This window comes from Rhinatrema bivittatum, chromosome 11 (assembly GCF_901001135.1).
Source record: "Rhinatrema bivittatum chromosome 11, aRhiBiv1.1, whole genome shotgun sequence".
Lineage (NCBI taxonomy): Eukaryota > Metazoa > Chordata > Amphibia > Gymnophiona > Rhinatrematidae > Rhinatrema > Rhinatrema bivittatum.
Genome location: NC_042625.1, coordinates 87,334,470 through 87,351,676, shown reverse-complemented (window position 1 = coordinate 87,351,676; position 17,207 = coordinate 87,334,470). Strand labels below are relative to the sequence as shown.

Genomic DNA, 17,207 nt, shown 5'->3' with positions numbered 1-17,207 from the left:
GACCCAGCCTGGCAGACTTCTACTAACCTCCATGCTTGGAACATTAGACATCCCCTCAATAACTCTTATACTCCCACGGTTTCTCAGCAGTGACCATGCAGGCAGAAGGTGCTGATCTGTAGTGACTGCACTTTACCTAGTTACAAATAATTACCTCTTTCTTCCTCAGCTTTCCATGGCATAGAGGAGGAACTGCTTGATTACTTCAGGAGCAGAGTGGCAGAGGCATTACAGCAGGGCTTATCAAACCTGTCTGACACTCCACACTCAGATTTCAGGATCTTCACAAAAAACATAAGAAGTCGCCATAGTGGGTCAGACTGAGGGTCCATCAAGCTCAGTATCCTGTTTCCAGCAGTGCCCAATCCAGGTTACAAGTACCCAAACATTAAATAAATCCCATGCTGGTACTAGGCAGTGACTATTTCCCAAGTCAACTTGACTAAGTTTATAGGTTTCTCCAAGAACTTGTCCAAACCTTTTCTTAAACCCAGCTAAACTAACTGTCTTAACCACATCTTCTGGCAAGGAATTCCAGAGCTTAATTTTGCATGGAGTGAGAGAATTTTCTCTGATTTGTTTTAAATGCGCTACTTGCTAACTTCATGGAGTGCCCCCTAGTCCTCCTATTATCTGAAAGAGTAAATAATTTATTCAAATTTACCCCTTCTAGTCCTCTCATGATTTTATTGACCTCTATCCTAATCCCCTCTCAACTGCCTCTCTTCTCCAAGGTGAACAGCCCTAACCTCTTTAGCCTTTCCTCATGGGGAGTTGTTCCATCCCCTTTATCATTTTAGTCACCCTTCTCCAGTGCAACTCTATCTTTTTTTGAGATGTGGTGACCTGAATTGCACACAGTATGCAAGATGAGGTCTCACCATGGAGCAATACAGGTATACATAAGAGATCAACGTGCATACTATATTTAAATGTTATGCATATTCAGTGTGGCTTTCCTGAAAATCCAACTGGCTGTGAGGCGACGAGACGGGATTGGAAAGCTTTCTTTCATACCGGTCGTGAGCCAGAGAGCTTAGCCAGTCTGACATGCCGGAGGGGCTCGTGCATCTCTTTGCTAAATCTGCTCTCATTGGCAAGTTGGTGCCTTTTCATGGTGGTGCAGTGTCCTGTATATCATTTTTGATGCCTGCCATGTGTTTATGGTGGCATTGGAAAGCTTGTGCTCATGCAGCACCAGGTCCCTGCTGCGCCGCCTCCCTGCTGTGGGTGTAATGATCACCTTGCAGGTTCGTGTGCATGGGATATTGAGGGTGCAGGGTGCTTGTGTTTGGGGGAGAGGGCATATTTATCAACTCCAGGCTCCCAAGCTAAGATTTCACCATCTAGCTATTGAGTTCCCTGTTCGTGAGAAGAGATGCTGCACACAGTGAGAACAGCAAGAACTTACTGGTGACCCTTAAAGCCCCTTTCCTTTTAACAGGAAGAGAAAATGTGTATTCTCCACTTTTTGCCTATTTTTAACTGCGGTTTCTTGGGTATAAAAGACCTCTGAGCCTGCTCCTGGGCCAGAGGTAGCGGAGGCCGCAGCACAGCACAATGAGCCCTGGCAAAGGCGGTTCCTCCTTTCTGGCACTGACTATTTTTACTTCCATGCCAATCCTGGTCTTTCTGGAAGAGTCCGAGTCCAATGTCTGCTCTCGTGAGTATAAAGGAGGGGAGAAAATGCCCAGAAACTTTATTTGATCTGTGATGCTTTTGTTAACGCTTATCTGCAGCGTTCACCCCCCCCCCCCCCCCCCTCGCCCGACTCTGGCTGCTCTCTCTCTGTACCCTGCAGTCCTCTGGGGTGCAGCCAGCCCCTGCTCCGGTGACTCTCGGTTCTTCTCCGGTATCATCCCGGCTCTGCCCGCTGGAGCTGCGGTGCCGAAGGCTTCCATTCACTTCCAATTGAGTTCCCTTTTCAGGTTTTTTTTTCGTGACCTGGCACCCACAACATTTAAAGCATTGAGTTTGCCAATACTCTCCTGCAAGGCAGCCACAGTCCTCAGCTGAGAGTGTTTTCTGCTCTCCCTTTTGGGAGCAGAGTATCAGTAAAAACGTTTTTTTGTTGTTCATCAGAAAAACCCAAGATTACCGAGTCTAGGGAAATGGCAGTATACCTCTTTAACATTTTGCTAAGGCTATTGCTTCAGAATCTAGATTAGGGGTATGTTTATTTTCGGATTATAATCGGAGTTGTATTGGCCTGTAGATAAAAAAGAGTATTTTACCCTAATTGAGAGAGAGTAGTTTTAAGAAAAAGGGTGCTGAAAGTTTTTCATTCTTATATACATCATCCAGTTTGTTCCTCTGGTACTTAATGCTGTGCTATTTTAAAATTGTATTTAACATTTATTTCGTATACATGATTTTGCATTTATTTTTAATTAGATTTATTGATTAGATTTATATTCTGACTTTTAGGCACTTCAAAGCAGATTACATTCAAGTTCTGTAGATATTTCCTTGTCCCCAGAGGGCATATGTTATATGCAATTTATTTTATATTTATTTATTTGATTTATATTACACCTTTAAGCTAGTGGATTACATTCAGGTACTGTAAGTGTTTCCCTATTGCCAAGAGCTCACAATCTAAGGGGTTCATTTACAAAAGCTTTTATCCCATTTTGTATCTATGGGAAAAATGCTTAGTAAATGACCCCCTAAGTTTGAATGCGAGGCTATGGAGCAGTGGTTCCAAACCTATCCTGGGGACCCCCCAGCCAGTCAGGGTTTCAGGATATCCACAATGAATATGCACGAGAGAAAATGTGCATGTTTTGGAGGCAGTGCATGCAAATTTTCTCTCGTGCATATTCAAGGTGGATATCCTGAAAACCCGACTGGATGAGGGTCCCCAGGATAGGTTGGGAACCCCTGCTATGGAGGGTGAAGAGACTTACCCAAGGTTGTAAGAAGTGGCTGTGGAATCTGAACCCTAGTTTCCCTGGTTCATAGTCCACTGCTCTAACTACCAGGCATTGTAGGATTGATTACATGGAAATTAGAAATAAAGAAGTCCCTTTCTTCAGCTTCCCCTGGCTCTGCTGCTTTCTGTACCGTTTCCAGAGTTAGAATTATGGGACACATCACATTGCTGTAGCCTGGAACATCCTTTTCTATCCCATATGGTTCCTGCCTCTCTGTCTTTTTTTCCTCCAGAGTTGAAAGGATTAGTCCACTGTGGACTAGACAAGACAGTCTTCTTTCAGGGTCAAGCTGGAGTGCCTGGACTACCCGGAACAAATGGGTTACCTGGTGAAAAAGGGGCCATGGGCTCTCCAGGAATCCAAGGTAAGAGGAAAATATCAAAAAAAATTGTAGTTAATCTTCCAAGGGACATCATAGAAGGAGAATCAATGATATAATAGACAATGCAGACATTCTGTCTAGCTACAGCTACTGTGTGTGTGTGTGTGTGTGTGTAAGCATGCAGCGTTATAGATGGATCCTGTAGAGATCGATACTGTGTGTGTGTGTGTGTGTGTTTGTGTGTGTGTGTGTGTGTAAGCATGCAGTGTTATAGATGGATCCTGTATAGATCGATGGACTGTTTCCACTAGTCACATGAAGGAATAATTGACCAGCTCTTTTAAATGTTCTGGTAAAAGCACCCTGCTGTACATCCTGTGTAAGCGACCACAAATGAGCACCATTGGAAAGCAGCGCACAGCATTCCCTCCTGGGGTACAGCAGAAGAAACGCCTCCCAGCACTGGAACTTACCAGCAGGCTCCCAGTTACTTCCATAGGTTCACATCATCATCCTCATCCTCATTTATTTATGTCAGGCTATTTCAACATGAGTTCAAGCATGTTACAGTAGCATAGGGGAGGTACAGATGCATTCTGTACACAATGCATTTTCTTAGTGTCTTAGGGAAGGGGTTCTTACCGTAAAGATTGCAACAGTGTGCTTGCTCTGTTAGAATACAAACCCATAAAAATAGGCAATTCCTTTTTTTATTGGACTAACTTAATATATTTATAATTAGCTTTTAAAAAGACATTTAGGGTATGGTACAGAGAAATCAGATGCATGGGCCCAGATGGGGAATACTGGAGTATTAGGAATTGGGATAGGAAGAGAAAAACCCTTCATTTAGATAGGAAGGAAGGAAGGTAGCAGGCTGGATTTTTATTTTATTTTTTTTTAGGGAGAGAGGGAAAGGAGAGTAGTAGTGTAGACTAATGTGATGCACAGATAGCAAGATATCAGACTTGAAACAGAGGGAACCATGGGCTTGTGGTGCTGAAGGAGAGGACAGAAATATGGGCAGGATGGCATTTTATAGATAAGTAGGAGCTTGTGCATGAACCTAGAATTTGAGAAGGGAACCATGTACATTACAATAGGATGTATTGTAAGAACTATGAAGGAGGCAGATGGCAGAAAAGACGTCACTCTGGCTTGGGGATTCCTGGACACCGATACCCCTTCTGATTAGCTCACTTTTTTATTATTTATTTTTTAGTTTTGGACTTCTGGATCAGAGAAGGAATAAAAGTTAACTCACATTTCTGAAGAGCACATGGTTCCAGACCTGGGGTTTCCAAGTGTGATGTGTACCCGGGACTCGGGAGACCTAAGCTCAGGAACCCCAGGATCAGGACCATGATCTCACCACTCTATAGACTAGCGCTAGCTGCCAGAAATATGCCTTAACTTGTATTTCATCCCTGATCCAGAAGTTCAATTTTCAGCATTAAAAAAAAACAAACCCCCGTGAGTTAAGCTGTCAGGACTTTAACACCTCTCCCTGCAGTGTGGAGTAATAGCTAATGCCTTCATTAACATGGGCTTTACATAGAGGTGTGCTTCATTTGTGTGCATAGATTTTGTGTGCTAACATGTTTATTAAATCATGAGTAAAGTTATGCATGCAAAAACATGAATAGAAATGTGCACTCAGCCTTTCACACCTTCATTACACAGGCCTCATGTACAACAGAGTCAGAAGGTCACAGAGCAGTGACTTGCAATATTTCAGGCCCAGGAAGAATGGGGCTTGGATCAGGATGCAGCAGGATGGAGATTTTGGGAGTGCTGCAGGCATGATGTTGGAGAAAGGGCAGGGATGAGGGTTGTGCCTGAACTTTTTGTACAATGAATTCCTTTTATTTTTTTGGATGGGACAATTTCTCTCTTTTTTTTTTTTTTAATCAGCAGTTTTTCTTCTGGGCATTTGAAACTGCTGTGGAATCCAGCCCTATGAGCTTTCCTTCACATCTAACGGGAAATATGTCCCCTCTCTTATTTCTCCTTCCAATTCCACCTACACCAGTCCTGTGTGCAGAGCCATTCACCAGGCCTCCTTCTGGAACCCTGCAACCATGGGCTTTGATTCCAACCACTAGGTGCTGCTGTTGTGCAATGACTGGGACTCCCTCACCCAACAGCGATTGTGAACACTGCCCCTGCAGCAACCTCAGCTCCAACAGCAGACCCCCAACCCCACCCCTAACAATGAGACTACAAATCCCAGCATACTTGGAAACAGACACTGAATCCCAACACTTGCACCTCACTCCTCTATCTCCATGAATCCCTGACAGCTCTGGGAATGAAGAGTTTGGCATCGCAGGCACCTGAATAGGTGACTGGCTTCAGTCCTTCAGAGGAATGGTTCTACTCATTCAACCAGCTAAATTTGAGTGTCTCTTTTCTCCTTTCCCTTCCTCCCATGTTTTAGGTGAGAAAGGTGCACCTGGGATACCTGGAAAACAAGGACCAAAGGGAGATAGAGGAGATATAGGTAAGAGAGTTGACACCGTGACTTTCATTATCAGTCAGCAGCTTTTATTATGGCCAAACTGCTCTCTCCCCCCCCCTGCAGTGTTTATTTAAAATATTTCCCCCTTCCCCACTCTCCATCTGTTTGTGCTGTATTCATATGTTCATGTGATGAATGGGGTTCTGATGAGAAGCAGCACAGCAGCACCAGCAGAATTACTTACATTTTATAATGCTGCTGCAAGCTGCATGCATCTGGCACTGTTACAGAAATAACTGCTAGCAGTAGTAGGAGAATGAGGAAGGAGAAGAACTCTTCAATACCACTCCTCAGAAATTAAATAGATCAGACCAAAAAAATGGAAAAAGCAATAACTTTGTTTAACTTCTAGCACAATTAATAACTATTTTGTTACTACAGATGGCTTCACAGCTCACTGGTCAAGTGGCAACCTTCAAAGATAAATGGAAGAGCCAGGCTGTCAGAGCCAGCAAGGCCAAGTCTGAGCATGGGAAGGGTTGTGACACTGCACACCGTCTCAGTCCAGCCCCCAGTCTAGCCACCACCTCCGTCCAGCCCTTTAGAAAACTCCAGGACATCAGATACAGGCCAAGCCATGTACTGAAAAAAATATTGGATCCTTCCTGACATGAAATCCCCAAAACGCACAGATGCCTAGAGAGACTTCTGATGGGGGAGACCCAGAAAAGCAAAAATACAAGTCAGAAAAGATTTGCCAAGCAATTTGTATGAGCATTTTTCCCTTCGAAAACTAGATCAGTAAGATTTCTAGGAAAGCTTTTTTACACATATACCTGTCCTGAAAATGTGGTGCTGTAGGTCGAATGATTCAGGAAATAATGTGTACAGAGATGGACAAAGTCAATAGTAGATATATGATTTTGGGGGGTTATTTTTTAGGGAAGAAAGCCTTAAAAACAATCCTGGACAGAATCTGCATCAGGGCTGAAGAATCCAATGTAGGGCATTTTCAAAATGCTATGAAAAGTTCCCAGACATAAGGGCAGTAATTAATTCCCAGACATCCATAATATGAAAGCACATGCAAATCAGAAAGGCTCAACAGCCTCAGCATCAGATGATATCAAAGGGTGAGGGGATATCAAAAATCCAAAATAGTGCATGCAATAAAAAATCAATGCCATTGTAACAGCTGAAAGTGCACCTAGCAGAGGGCAGGACTTGAAGACCTAAATCCAGTACACAGCCCTTGCTGTCTCACTGCTTAGATTATCCAGTCAGGGTGTGAAGTACTGGCAGTGGAGGAAACCCATTTTTATGGTTGAATTCATCCAGCAAAACATAAATGCTTTATAAACATCATGTGTGGTATATAAGATGATAAAGAAGCAAAAGGAAATAACAAACATGTGCTCCAAAAACATAAATAAAAATATGGATGAATGATGGAGCTCCCCTCTGTAGGAATGATGCAGGCAACTAAAATCATTCATGACTGTGTTGACATAGTTTTGTGCCTGCTCTGGCTGTGGAAGGAAGTCCACAATATCCCAATGTCCTTTCAGAATTGGTTCTTGTCATCCAAGCAGTTAAAGCTGAGAGCCTCTCTTCTCCCCAACCCTCCAGGTAGCGCAGGTGCCCCTGGGAGAGCAGGAGAGAAGGGCGACAGAGGAACGGAAGGTAAGAGAGTTGGTGCATCAGATGCTGCTCAAAAACATCCAGGATCCGCCAAGGCAGGCGATGCTTCATGACCTGAGATCCCAGCCTGCCTTCTTTGATAAAAAAAAAAAAAGAGTCTGGAGAAAACCCCAAAGACCCTTCCACCTCCATCAATCTGTCCCGGACCCCGGCAGCAAACATCAAGAGAGAGCCCGGATCCCACAACTTAGCAACTTCCATGCTTTTCAGAACTCCCTTTCATCCTCTCTTTTCTGAGTTCCTTTTGTGCTAATATATTTTATTTCTTCTGATTTTACACTTTTACTTTGAACAAAAGGTGAGCATCTTTATTATGGCCCCAATCCTCCCGTTTGCTATGTTCCTAAGGCCTCTTGATGCCTGGGAGCTCTGAGGGTCAGCGCAGCACCAGCCCCTCCCCCACTCCAGTTTATAATCGCGCTGAACCGATATCAAAGCAGAAGGAGCTCTTCAAAAGCAAGTCCTCAGACTTTAAATTGATCAGACCAAACAATGGAAACAGCAATAACTTTTTTTTGGCTTAATTGCTAGCGGAGTTATCCAAGATAACTTAGTGTTAGCACTGGTGGCCTCACGGCTCACTTGCCAGGCGGCAACCTTCAAGGACAGAGGGAGGAGCTGGGCTGCCAGAGACAGCAAGGCCAAGTCTGAGCATGGGAAGGGTGGGGGTTGTGACGCCCCGCCACCGCCTCAGTCCACCCCCCACCTGGGCTTCTCCGGCTCATAAGAGTCAGGCAGATCCAGTCCTGGTTTTACCTCATTGCATTTCTGTGTTGCTATGAAAAGCAGACCAGGACTTGACCTAGCCTATCTCCGATGGCATGACCCCATCGTCTCGGAAACCATGGTGGGTGCATGGAATGGCCTCCCCCCTGAGGTGGGACAAGCACAGAGGATCTTTAGGTCTCATTGGAAGCCCTACACATACCAGCCTTCCCTCTCCTAGTTCTCATTTCCTCCAGCCCTCACTCAGCCCCAACTTCCCTCTTCCTTCCCCTAAGGATAATTTGAATATATATATTTTTTTTAATTTTATGTTTCTCTAATGAATGTCCTGCTTTGCATTGGCAAAGGTACCACGGCGAGGAACTGTAAGGAGCTGCAGGACTTTGGGCACACCCTGAGTGGGTGGTACACCGTGCACCTAGAATCTGGGAAAGAGCTTCACGTCTTCTGCGACATGGAGACCGAAGAGGGTGGCTGGCTGGTAAGTGAGGAGGAAAACAAATAGACAAACCTCCCCCCCCCCCCAACCCTCTGTCTCCAGGAGCCTTCCCCCACCACACAGGGGGGAACAGGCAAAGAGTAGGAAAGACTTACCCCTCTCACTCCTAAACTGTCCACCTGCATCTACCTAGACACCACCCTACAAACACAAACCTATGCAGGTTCATACTGTACTGACAAAAGCATTAGCAGAGGCAGATACTGAGAGACACTAGGAGGTATGAGCCGGGGACCTTCCTACATATATCCTAGAACAGAGGAAGGATGTGGGATGTGTTACAGCCATTCAGATATTGAAAGGCCCCCCTCTTGCTGCTAGACGTTCCTAGTTACGTTTAGTTTTCTATGGGGGTAGGAATGAGTACAATTAGGGTCCTTTAAATTTATTAGTGTAGTCACTATTTATCAGGTAGTGATCTACAAGGGGATGATTAAACTCTTGATAAGGCCTGGGGCAATCCTGAGTTTAAGTTAAAAGGCTGATTACATTTTTGTATTATTATTTTGTTTTAATGTGAAAGTGTCACCTGCCTATAAATCAAAATATGAGCCGTGGGTGGGAGAGGGGTGGGAAGAAGGAAAGACAAACACACGAATGTCTGATTTTTGCCTGCCTTCTGACTAGCTATTTAATACAAACATACAAACTCCTAGTTATTTTGCCTGCCTTCTGACTAGCTATTTAATACAAACATACAAACTCCTAGTTATTTTGCCTGCCTTCTGACCAGCTATTTAATACAAACATACAAACTCCTAGTTATTTTGCCTGCCTTCTGACCAGCTATTTAATACAAACATACAAACTTCTAGTTATTTTGCCTGGCTTCTGACAAGCTATTTAATACAAACATACAATGAGATGTGCATTCTTTTATCACGAAATTGCCTAATTTGTCCTGGTTCAGGGGACCCGAACCCCGAAATGGATTTTCCCCGAACTTTGGGGAAAATTTGTTTTTCGGGTTAGTGCAGGGGGGAGGGGCACATTTATTTTTTTAAAAACCACCCTTCAATTTTACTTTATTACAACCCCCTCCCCAAGACTTACTAAAAGCCCTGGTGGTCCAGCGGGGTCCCGCGAGTGGTGTCTCCCTCTCAGGCCGTCGGGCCTACGATGAATCAAAATGGCACCGGTGCCCTTTGCCCTTATGATGTGACAGGGGCCGACCAAAGGCACCGGTGGGGGGGGGTTGTAATAAAGTAAAATTGAAGAATTGGGGTGGGTTTTTTCGATTCGTTTTCCAGCTCGTTTTTCCCAATCTGTGCCACCGAAAAACGATCCGTGGGAAAACGAAATTTTCCAACGAAGCGCCCGAACCGATATCAGACCCGACACAGAAAAACTAAGCTTATCTCTACTATACAAACACACTAAACAATATACCCCAATAGTTTACTTCTCCCCAAATCTTTTAATTTCTAAAATTTCCCCAAGCAGTACTTAGCAATTTTCTTCAGCCACTAGCAAGGTGATCCTCTCCTCTCAGTGCTGCCACTGGATTGTGGATTACTGAGCTCCTAGACATATACTTTGAGCACTCCAAGTTGTTCAGAACACTGCAGCCTGCATGCTGGCAGATTCAGGGATGAGAGAACATATATCACGCCAATACTTATTTATTAATTTATTTATTTGCAATTTTTGTATACCGACATTCGTTAGGATAACATCACATCGGTTTCCATGTAACATAAAGTAGCCAATTGGGCTTTACAAAGAACTGATAGGTGAACTGGGTAGCAGGGAAGGTGGGGGGGAGAAAACAGGGGTAAAACTGTACAAATTAACAAGCGATATAAAATGGATAGATATATGCCATGAAAATTGTATTTACTTAGTATTCAATAGGAAGCAATGGTATTTACTTAGTAAATACCATTGCTTCCTATTGAATGGAGAATTAAATATAAGACAGTTATGCTAATTCATAAAATGTTAGGCAAAATTGAATCTCCTTGGATTGGCTCTATGCTGTGTATTTATAATTACCCTGTGCATTCTGGAATCATCACAATATGGCTTGCTGGCTGTTCTTCCTCCAAGGCTGCACATCTCTTTGAAACTCAAGAGAGAGTGTTTTCCATTGCTGGCCTGATTTATTGGCATAATCTCCCAGAGCAGTTGCATCTGACAGGTGTCCAAGGAAATTGCTTAACACTTACTACTTTCAGCTGGCATTTGAGTAGGTGGCCAATAATTGAACAACAATCTGCTTTTGAATTTTCTAGGCAGGTAGGCAGGGCCAATGCTTCTATTAGACAAACTGGTGTAAAAAGCGGGGTGGCTGACTGGTAGGTTAGATGTCACAGAATACACAACACACTTATTTACAAGTATAGAAGTTTACTTATCTGTCTGAGAATAAGCAATAAAAAGCATACAAGATTACAATTTGTATTAAAGAATATCTACACAAAATACTTCCCTTACAGTTCCCGATGTGAGATATTTTGGAAAATCTGTAAACACAATGCATTGGAAAGTCATCAATGACTCATTGGTCACTTCATTAACCACTGATAGTGTCCAAAAGGCTTTTCTCTACTTCATGGGTCACTTCATTAAGACTGGTAATGTCCAAAAAGCTTTCCCTCAGCTGTTGGTTCTCTGATTTCAAACAGCCTGTCTCATGTTGCTCTTTTTAAGTTAATTCTTCTGACCTTCCTCCTAGTTTCTTTCTCTGGACCACTCCAGTTGAGGCCCCCAACTGTGCGTTATCCCATCAGTAACAAACAGCTGGGTGTGGCCAAGAGGCTAAGTCCTGTTTTCCTCACATATTTGCTCTGACTAACTGCTCTTTCAATATATCTGATCTCAGAACTTGTGTTTTGTTACAGTTTTTTTTGTTACAAGCAGGCTAAGAAAAATGGCAAATTTATTCTCAGAACTTATAGGCCTTATATTAAATAATTACACTAAAAATATCAGTGATTTTCTCTGCTTCATTCTTGTCTATTGCAACACAATACTCTACTGCAGCTAACTCCTGCTTAAAATAATTTCCCACAACTAGGCAAGTGCCTAGAGTGCCAAACTTTTGGGAGTGGCAAAATCCAGAAGCCAATATCATCAAAGAAGGGAGCATTGTGCTGGAGCCACTGCTGCTGGCAGAAGGGAGTGCTGTGCTAGAGGTTCCTTGGGGGCAGAGGATGAGGGGTGCATGACCATAGTTTCACCTATGGCATCAAATACTCTTGCACTGGTCCTGCAGGTAGGCTAAGAATTGTACTTTCAGGAAGAGAATGACCTTATTATGATCTTATAGAATTTATCTGTATGCTTGGCATTTTATATTTATTTTGTTGACTGCTTTGAACCTGTACCTGAGTGGTATGTACATTTTTTTAAATAAATATTTCATAACAGCAGACATCAAATAACACTCAATAATAAGGATAAAAAAATGATCTGCTCTCACACTTGGGAACTTTGATTTCCAGTCACTTTCAGATTATCATGGGAGAAGGGGTGCACAAACTTTATCCTCTGTCTCATGTAAACACATTCTCTAACTCACCTATGCTTGTTCTCACTCACATGTTCCCTCATTGACTCCACACATTCACCCTCTCTCTCACACATGCTCCCTCACTCACTCGCATACACACTCTGTGTGTCTCTCTCTCTCACACACACACACACACACACACACACACACACACACACTGGGTCAGCTGTCATTCCCCCACTCCCAATTCTGTTCTTATTCACATTCCTCATCTTTTTTCCATTACAGCAATTGAAGGTCTTTCTCTATGTCCAGACTTCCCAAACCTGTCCTTGAGATCTTACAGCCAGTCAGGACCTCAGGATATCTATAATAAAGATGCAGGGGATGAATCTGAATACCCCAAAGATCGGCATGTTCAGATTTACCTAATGCTGATTTATTGTGGATATCCCAAAACATAACTAGCTGTGGGGTCCTCCAGGCAGGATTGGGAAGCTCTGCCCTATATCCTTTCACTTTGGGGGTCAATTATCCATCTTGGATGCCTGGGTTTCTAGCCCAATAAACTGTTTCAATTCTGCTCACTGCTGTAACTGAGGGGTCATCCCCTTGCATCTATATGAGAAGCATGTGCACTGCCTGCTGATCCTGCTGGAACATTGCACTTCTTTAGGGTGTAGGCCATAGGTCATAGATGGTAAGTCATTTATTTAATTATACATTACTTGCATTACTTAAAAGACCCATGCGATATACCATACAATATGATAAAGTTATATGAGATGCTGCTATATAAAATGAAACAAACCATAATTGGCCATGGGCCTTCATTCCTGGCAGCTGGAATTTTCCCCACTGTAATCCTTCTAGCTGGGGGGCACGGATCATAGCTCCTTCTGGAAGCAGGCACAAATGCAGCCTTGGACCTATTCCTAGGTGTGATTGCTGGGCAGTGCATGTTTCCTGGCCTCCCCAGCTTCCTGTCGGCCCGATCCCGCTGGAGTGATCCCATTGCCTTTTATCTCTTTGAGGAGACAGAACCCTGATAGTCTGTGACTTGTGTCCATCAGGTCTTCCAAAGGCGGCAGGATGGGTCAGTGGATTTCTACCGTAACTGGGAGGACTACAGAAAAGGATTTGGGAGGCAGGAGTCTGAGTTCTGGTTGGGGAATGAGAACATCCATCTCCTCACAAGCACGGGTGAGTCTCAAGGCACAGGAAGGTAGCAAAGTGATGGAGAAACAGGAAGGAGAAGACAGAGCACAATTTGTGTATATCTTCACTGTATTTAGGACAGGAGTCAAAAGACAGGATAGCAATAATAATGATCTCAAATTATAAAGCTCCATGCATCTAAACAGGCTCCTAAAGCACTTCCTATGATATATGACCTCATGCCAAGCAGAAAATAAAAAGGGAATGAGTTTCTCCGTACCAGATCCAGCAGGCTAGGAGTATCAGTGCATGCGTTACTCTACATTTAGTACTTACTGGTAAAGTTCATTTTCATTTTGGTGTGAAAGTCCTACATTTCTTGAACATTAGCTAAGATATTTGGTGCTGATTTTTTAAATACTGTGCAAAAGATGGCCAGTTTACTTCTGCTAGAATAAGATAATGATGTGCACTGCACCCAGTAGTTTAAAAAAAATCAGCACTAAAACCAGCACAGTAAAATGATGGTAAAGTGAGCTAAAATGATAATTAATTCACTACTCTCTTAACTTCAGTAGTTAGAGGAGGAAGATAACTTAAACTTCAGTTTAACTTGCACCTTTAACTATGGAATTACAAAGATCAAAGGCTCTTGGATCTAGGTAGCTCGCTTTTTTACTTCCTGTTTTAGTGCATATATTTTGTAAACCCTTGCTACATGGGAAGTAATTTTAGCACACAAAACTGTCCTGTAAAACTAAAGTAATGCAGTGCACCGAGCCTAGCGCACTTTATTACACCGGTTCCACTGACAGGCAATGCAGTAATCTGGGCATTGATCTCTGTGCTGCATTTTTAACTCCTGATGTGGTAAGCTAGTGCTATTCTAATGCATGGGGAGTTTAACAAAGTGTGTCCTGTGTAACGTGTGTGTTCTGCACAGGTCACACACACATTTTAACTCGGGAAGGTGGGGGGAAGGCATCGCTGACAGGTCACCACCACTTACCCAGATAAGTACTGCTGGTGCAGTCCACCACTGGTTATCTAGCTAACTACCCGTGAACCACACTAGATGGCTGCATAAGTACTGACTTGGCCAAGTAAGGGATGGCTGCTGCTGCCACTTACCTGAATAAGTCTGTACTTATCCAGGTAAGTGTTCCAGACTATATTTTTTCCACTTTTTCCCCATTGTTTCTTGGTTTTAAGAACCAGTACAGTAGTGCTGGAAACTTAACACCAGCTCTCACCCAGAAGTTAAATTTCCAGTGCTAAGAGCAGTATGCTGGCTACAGGCAGTCTCTCTGCATCGGGGGGTACTGCAGTGCTTAATGCCCTCTTTTGTATGGGATTTCCATATGAGGGCACTTAGCATCAGCAGTAAGTTTTGCGCACAGAAAACATGCACTGAAGTGCAGGCAGGAGGGTGCATTCAGCTGAACGCACCTTCCTGCATCGGCCTGTGAGCTTGCGGCTGGTGGTTTGGAGCATCATTTAATAAGTCCAGCCACACGGGATAAAATAAGATGTCCATTCATTTTTATCATCCTCTCTTTCTCCCTGCATCTTCCCCGATCTCTCGCACGGCTCCTCGATTCTCTCTGCTGTCTCACGCTGTCGTCTCTCTCACTCTGTAGTTTCTGGCAGCCCTCCCAGTCTTGGAGAAAGAAAATGGAGTCGTGACAGGCTCTAATACCGTGTTGTTCCTCTTTCACTGATTCCAGGAACATACCAGCTAAGGATTGATGTAAAAGATTTTGAGGGTGAATCCGGATTTGCAGAATATGTTAGTTTTAAAATCCTTGGAGAAGCAGAGAAATATAAACTTGTTGTGGGAGCCTATTCTAAAGGGAACATGGGTGAGTCGCTGCCCTGGGCAGATGGAATATAGGAGAGAGGTTGCCATGGGGGAGGGGATGGAATATGGGAGAGAGGTTGCCATGGGGGAGGGGATGGAATATGGGAGAGAGGTTGCCATGGGGGGGGGGGGGGGATGGAATATAGGAGAGAGGTTGCCATTGGGGGGGGGATGGAATATAGGAGAGAGGTTGCCATGGGGGAGGGGATGGAATATAGGAGAGAGGTTGCCATGGGGGAGGGGGATGGAATATAGGAGAGGTTGCCATGGGGGGGGGGATAGAATATAGGAGAGAGGGTGCAATGGGGGGGGGATGGAATGTGGGAGAGAGGGTGCCATTGGGGGGGGGGGGTGGAATGTGGGAGAGAGGTTGCCATGGGGGGGGGGGGGAATGTGGGAGAGAGGTTGCCTTGGGGGAGGGGATGGAATATGGGAGAGAGGTTGCCGTGGGGGGGGGGTGGAATGTGGGAGAGAAGTTGCCGTGGGGGGAGAGATGAAATATGGGAGAGAGGGTGCGATGGGGGTGGGATGGAATGTGGGAGAGAGGGTGCGATTGGGGGGGGGGGAATGGAATGTGGGAGAGAGGTTGTCATGGGGGGGGATGGAATATGGGAGAGAGGTTGCCATGGGGGGGGGGGAATGTGGGAGAGAGGTTGCCATGGGGGGGGGGGTGGAATGTGGGAGAGAGGTTGCCTTGGGGGAGGGGATGGAATATGGGAGAGAGGTTGCCGTGGGGGGGGGGGTGGAATGTGGGAGAGAAGTTGCCGAGGGGGGGAGAGATGAAATATGGGAGAGAGGGTGCGATGGGGGTGGGATGGAATGTGGGAGAGAGGGTGCGATTGGGGGGGGGGAATGGAATGTGGGAGAGAGGTTGTCATGGGGGGGGATGGAATATGGGAGAGAGGTTGTCATGGGGGGGGTGGAATGTGGGAGAGAAGTTGCCGTGGGGGGAGAGATGAAATATGGGAGAGAGGGTGCGATGGGGGGGGGGATGGAATGTGGGAGAGAGGGTGCGATTGGGGGGGGGAATGGAATGTGGGAGAGAGGTTGCCATGGGGGGGGGGATGGACTATGGGAGAGAGGTTGCCATGGGGGGGGTGGAATGTGGGAGAGAAGTTGCCGTGGGGGGAGAGATGAAATATGGGAGCGAGGGTGCGATGGGGGGGGAATGGAATGTGGGAGAGAGGGTGTCTTTGGGGGGGGGGGGAATGGGTGTGGGTGAGCTGAATATCGTGTGTTTCTCCCACAGGAGATTCCTTCAGTGGTCACAATAACTATTCCTTCTCCACCAAGGATGTGGACAACGATATTAATGGTGGCAGCTGTGCTCAGATGTTCAAGGGGGCCTGGTGGTACAGTGACTGCCACAGCTCCAATCTGAATGGCCTGTACCTCAAGGGCAACCATGCCTCATACGCTGACGGCATCAATTGGTCAACCGGCAAAGGACATAACTACTCTTACAAATATGTGGATATGAAAATCAAACCACAGAGGGCGTAGGCTGTAAGCAGTAGCTTTGATTTTGGACCGGCAGTGTAAGATCACTTACAGCGCTGTTATGTACCTAAGGTCCTAGAATCGATTCCTCTGTCCTCTGCTTAGTGAGTGACCCAGAGCAAGCCTCCTAACTTTTTGTGCCCTGATATCAACTGTAAGCTGCTTATTTTTAAGGTGGGCGTGGGGGCAGGACATCCCCCTGAATTATCAACACTTGTTATGTATCATGGAAACAATAAAAGATCACGATTCTGCAAACATTTGCCTTGTTGATGGAGCCAGAGTGCAGCAAGGCCACCTTACAAAGGGGCTGAGCCAATGCTTACTCGGCCGTGCTAAATGTGACAGATCTGGGTTTAATTTTCGAGCCTGTGGCCTGCACCCTGGATGGGCTGAGGCTCAGGGGCTGAAGGCGAGGTGAGGTCATTGTGCACTGGTGACCCCTAGTGACCACACTCAGGGCCTACGCTTGCAGGGTTCCAGGGGGAGCTCTAGTACATGGCCTCTGGTCCACTGCAGTGAGTGCTAGGATCAGACTGGCTATGTTGGGAGGGGATAGAAAATAAGAGAAATTTATCTCCAGGGAGTT

The 17,207-nt window shown here is 45.0% G+C and overlaps 1 protein-coding gene across 1 annotated transcript; it reads left to right on the top strand.

Annotated features, from left to right (window-relative positions):
• The first annotated feature begins 1,544 nt into the window (after positions 1-1,544).
• On the top strand, positions 1,545-16,897 carry LOC115073356 (ryncolin-3-like). The gene is made up of 8 exons (XM_029571712.1): positions 1,545-1,663; positions 3,169-3,300; positions 5,699-5,761; positions 7,349-7,402; positions 8,494-8,627; positions 13,173-13,302; positions 14,985-15,119; positions 16,368-16,897. The coding sequence occupies exons 1-8, from the start codon at positions 1,561-1,563 to the stop codon at positions 16,619-16,621; spliced, it is 1,005 nt and encodes a 334-aa protein (XP_029427572.1). The 5' UTR covers positions 1,545-1,560; the 3' UTR covers positions 16,622-16,897.
• Positions 16,898-17,207: the final 310 nt, after the last annotated feature.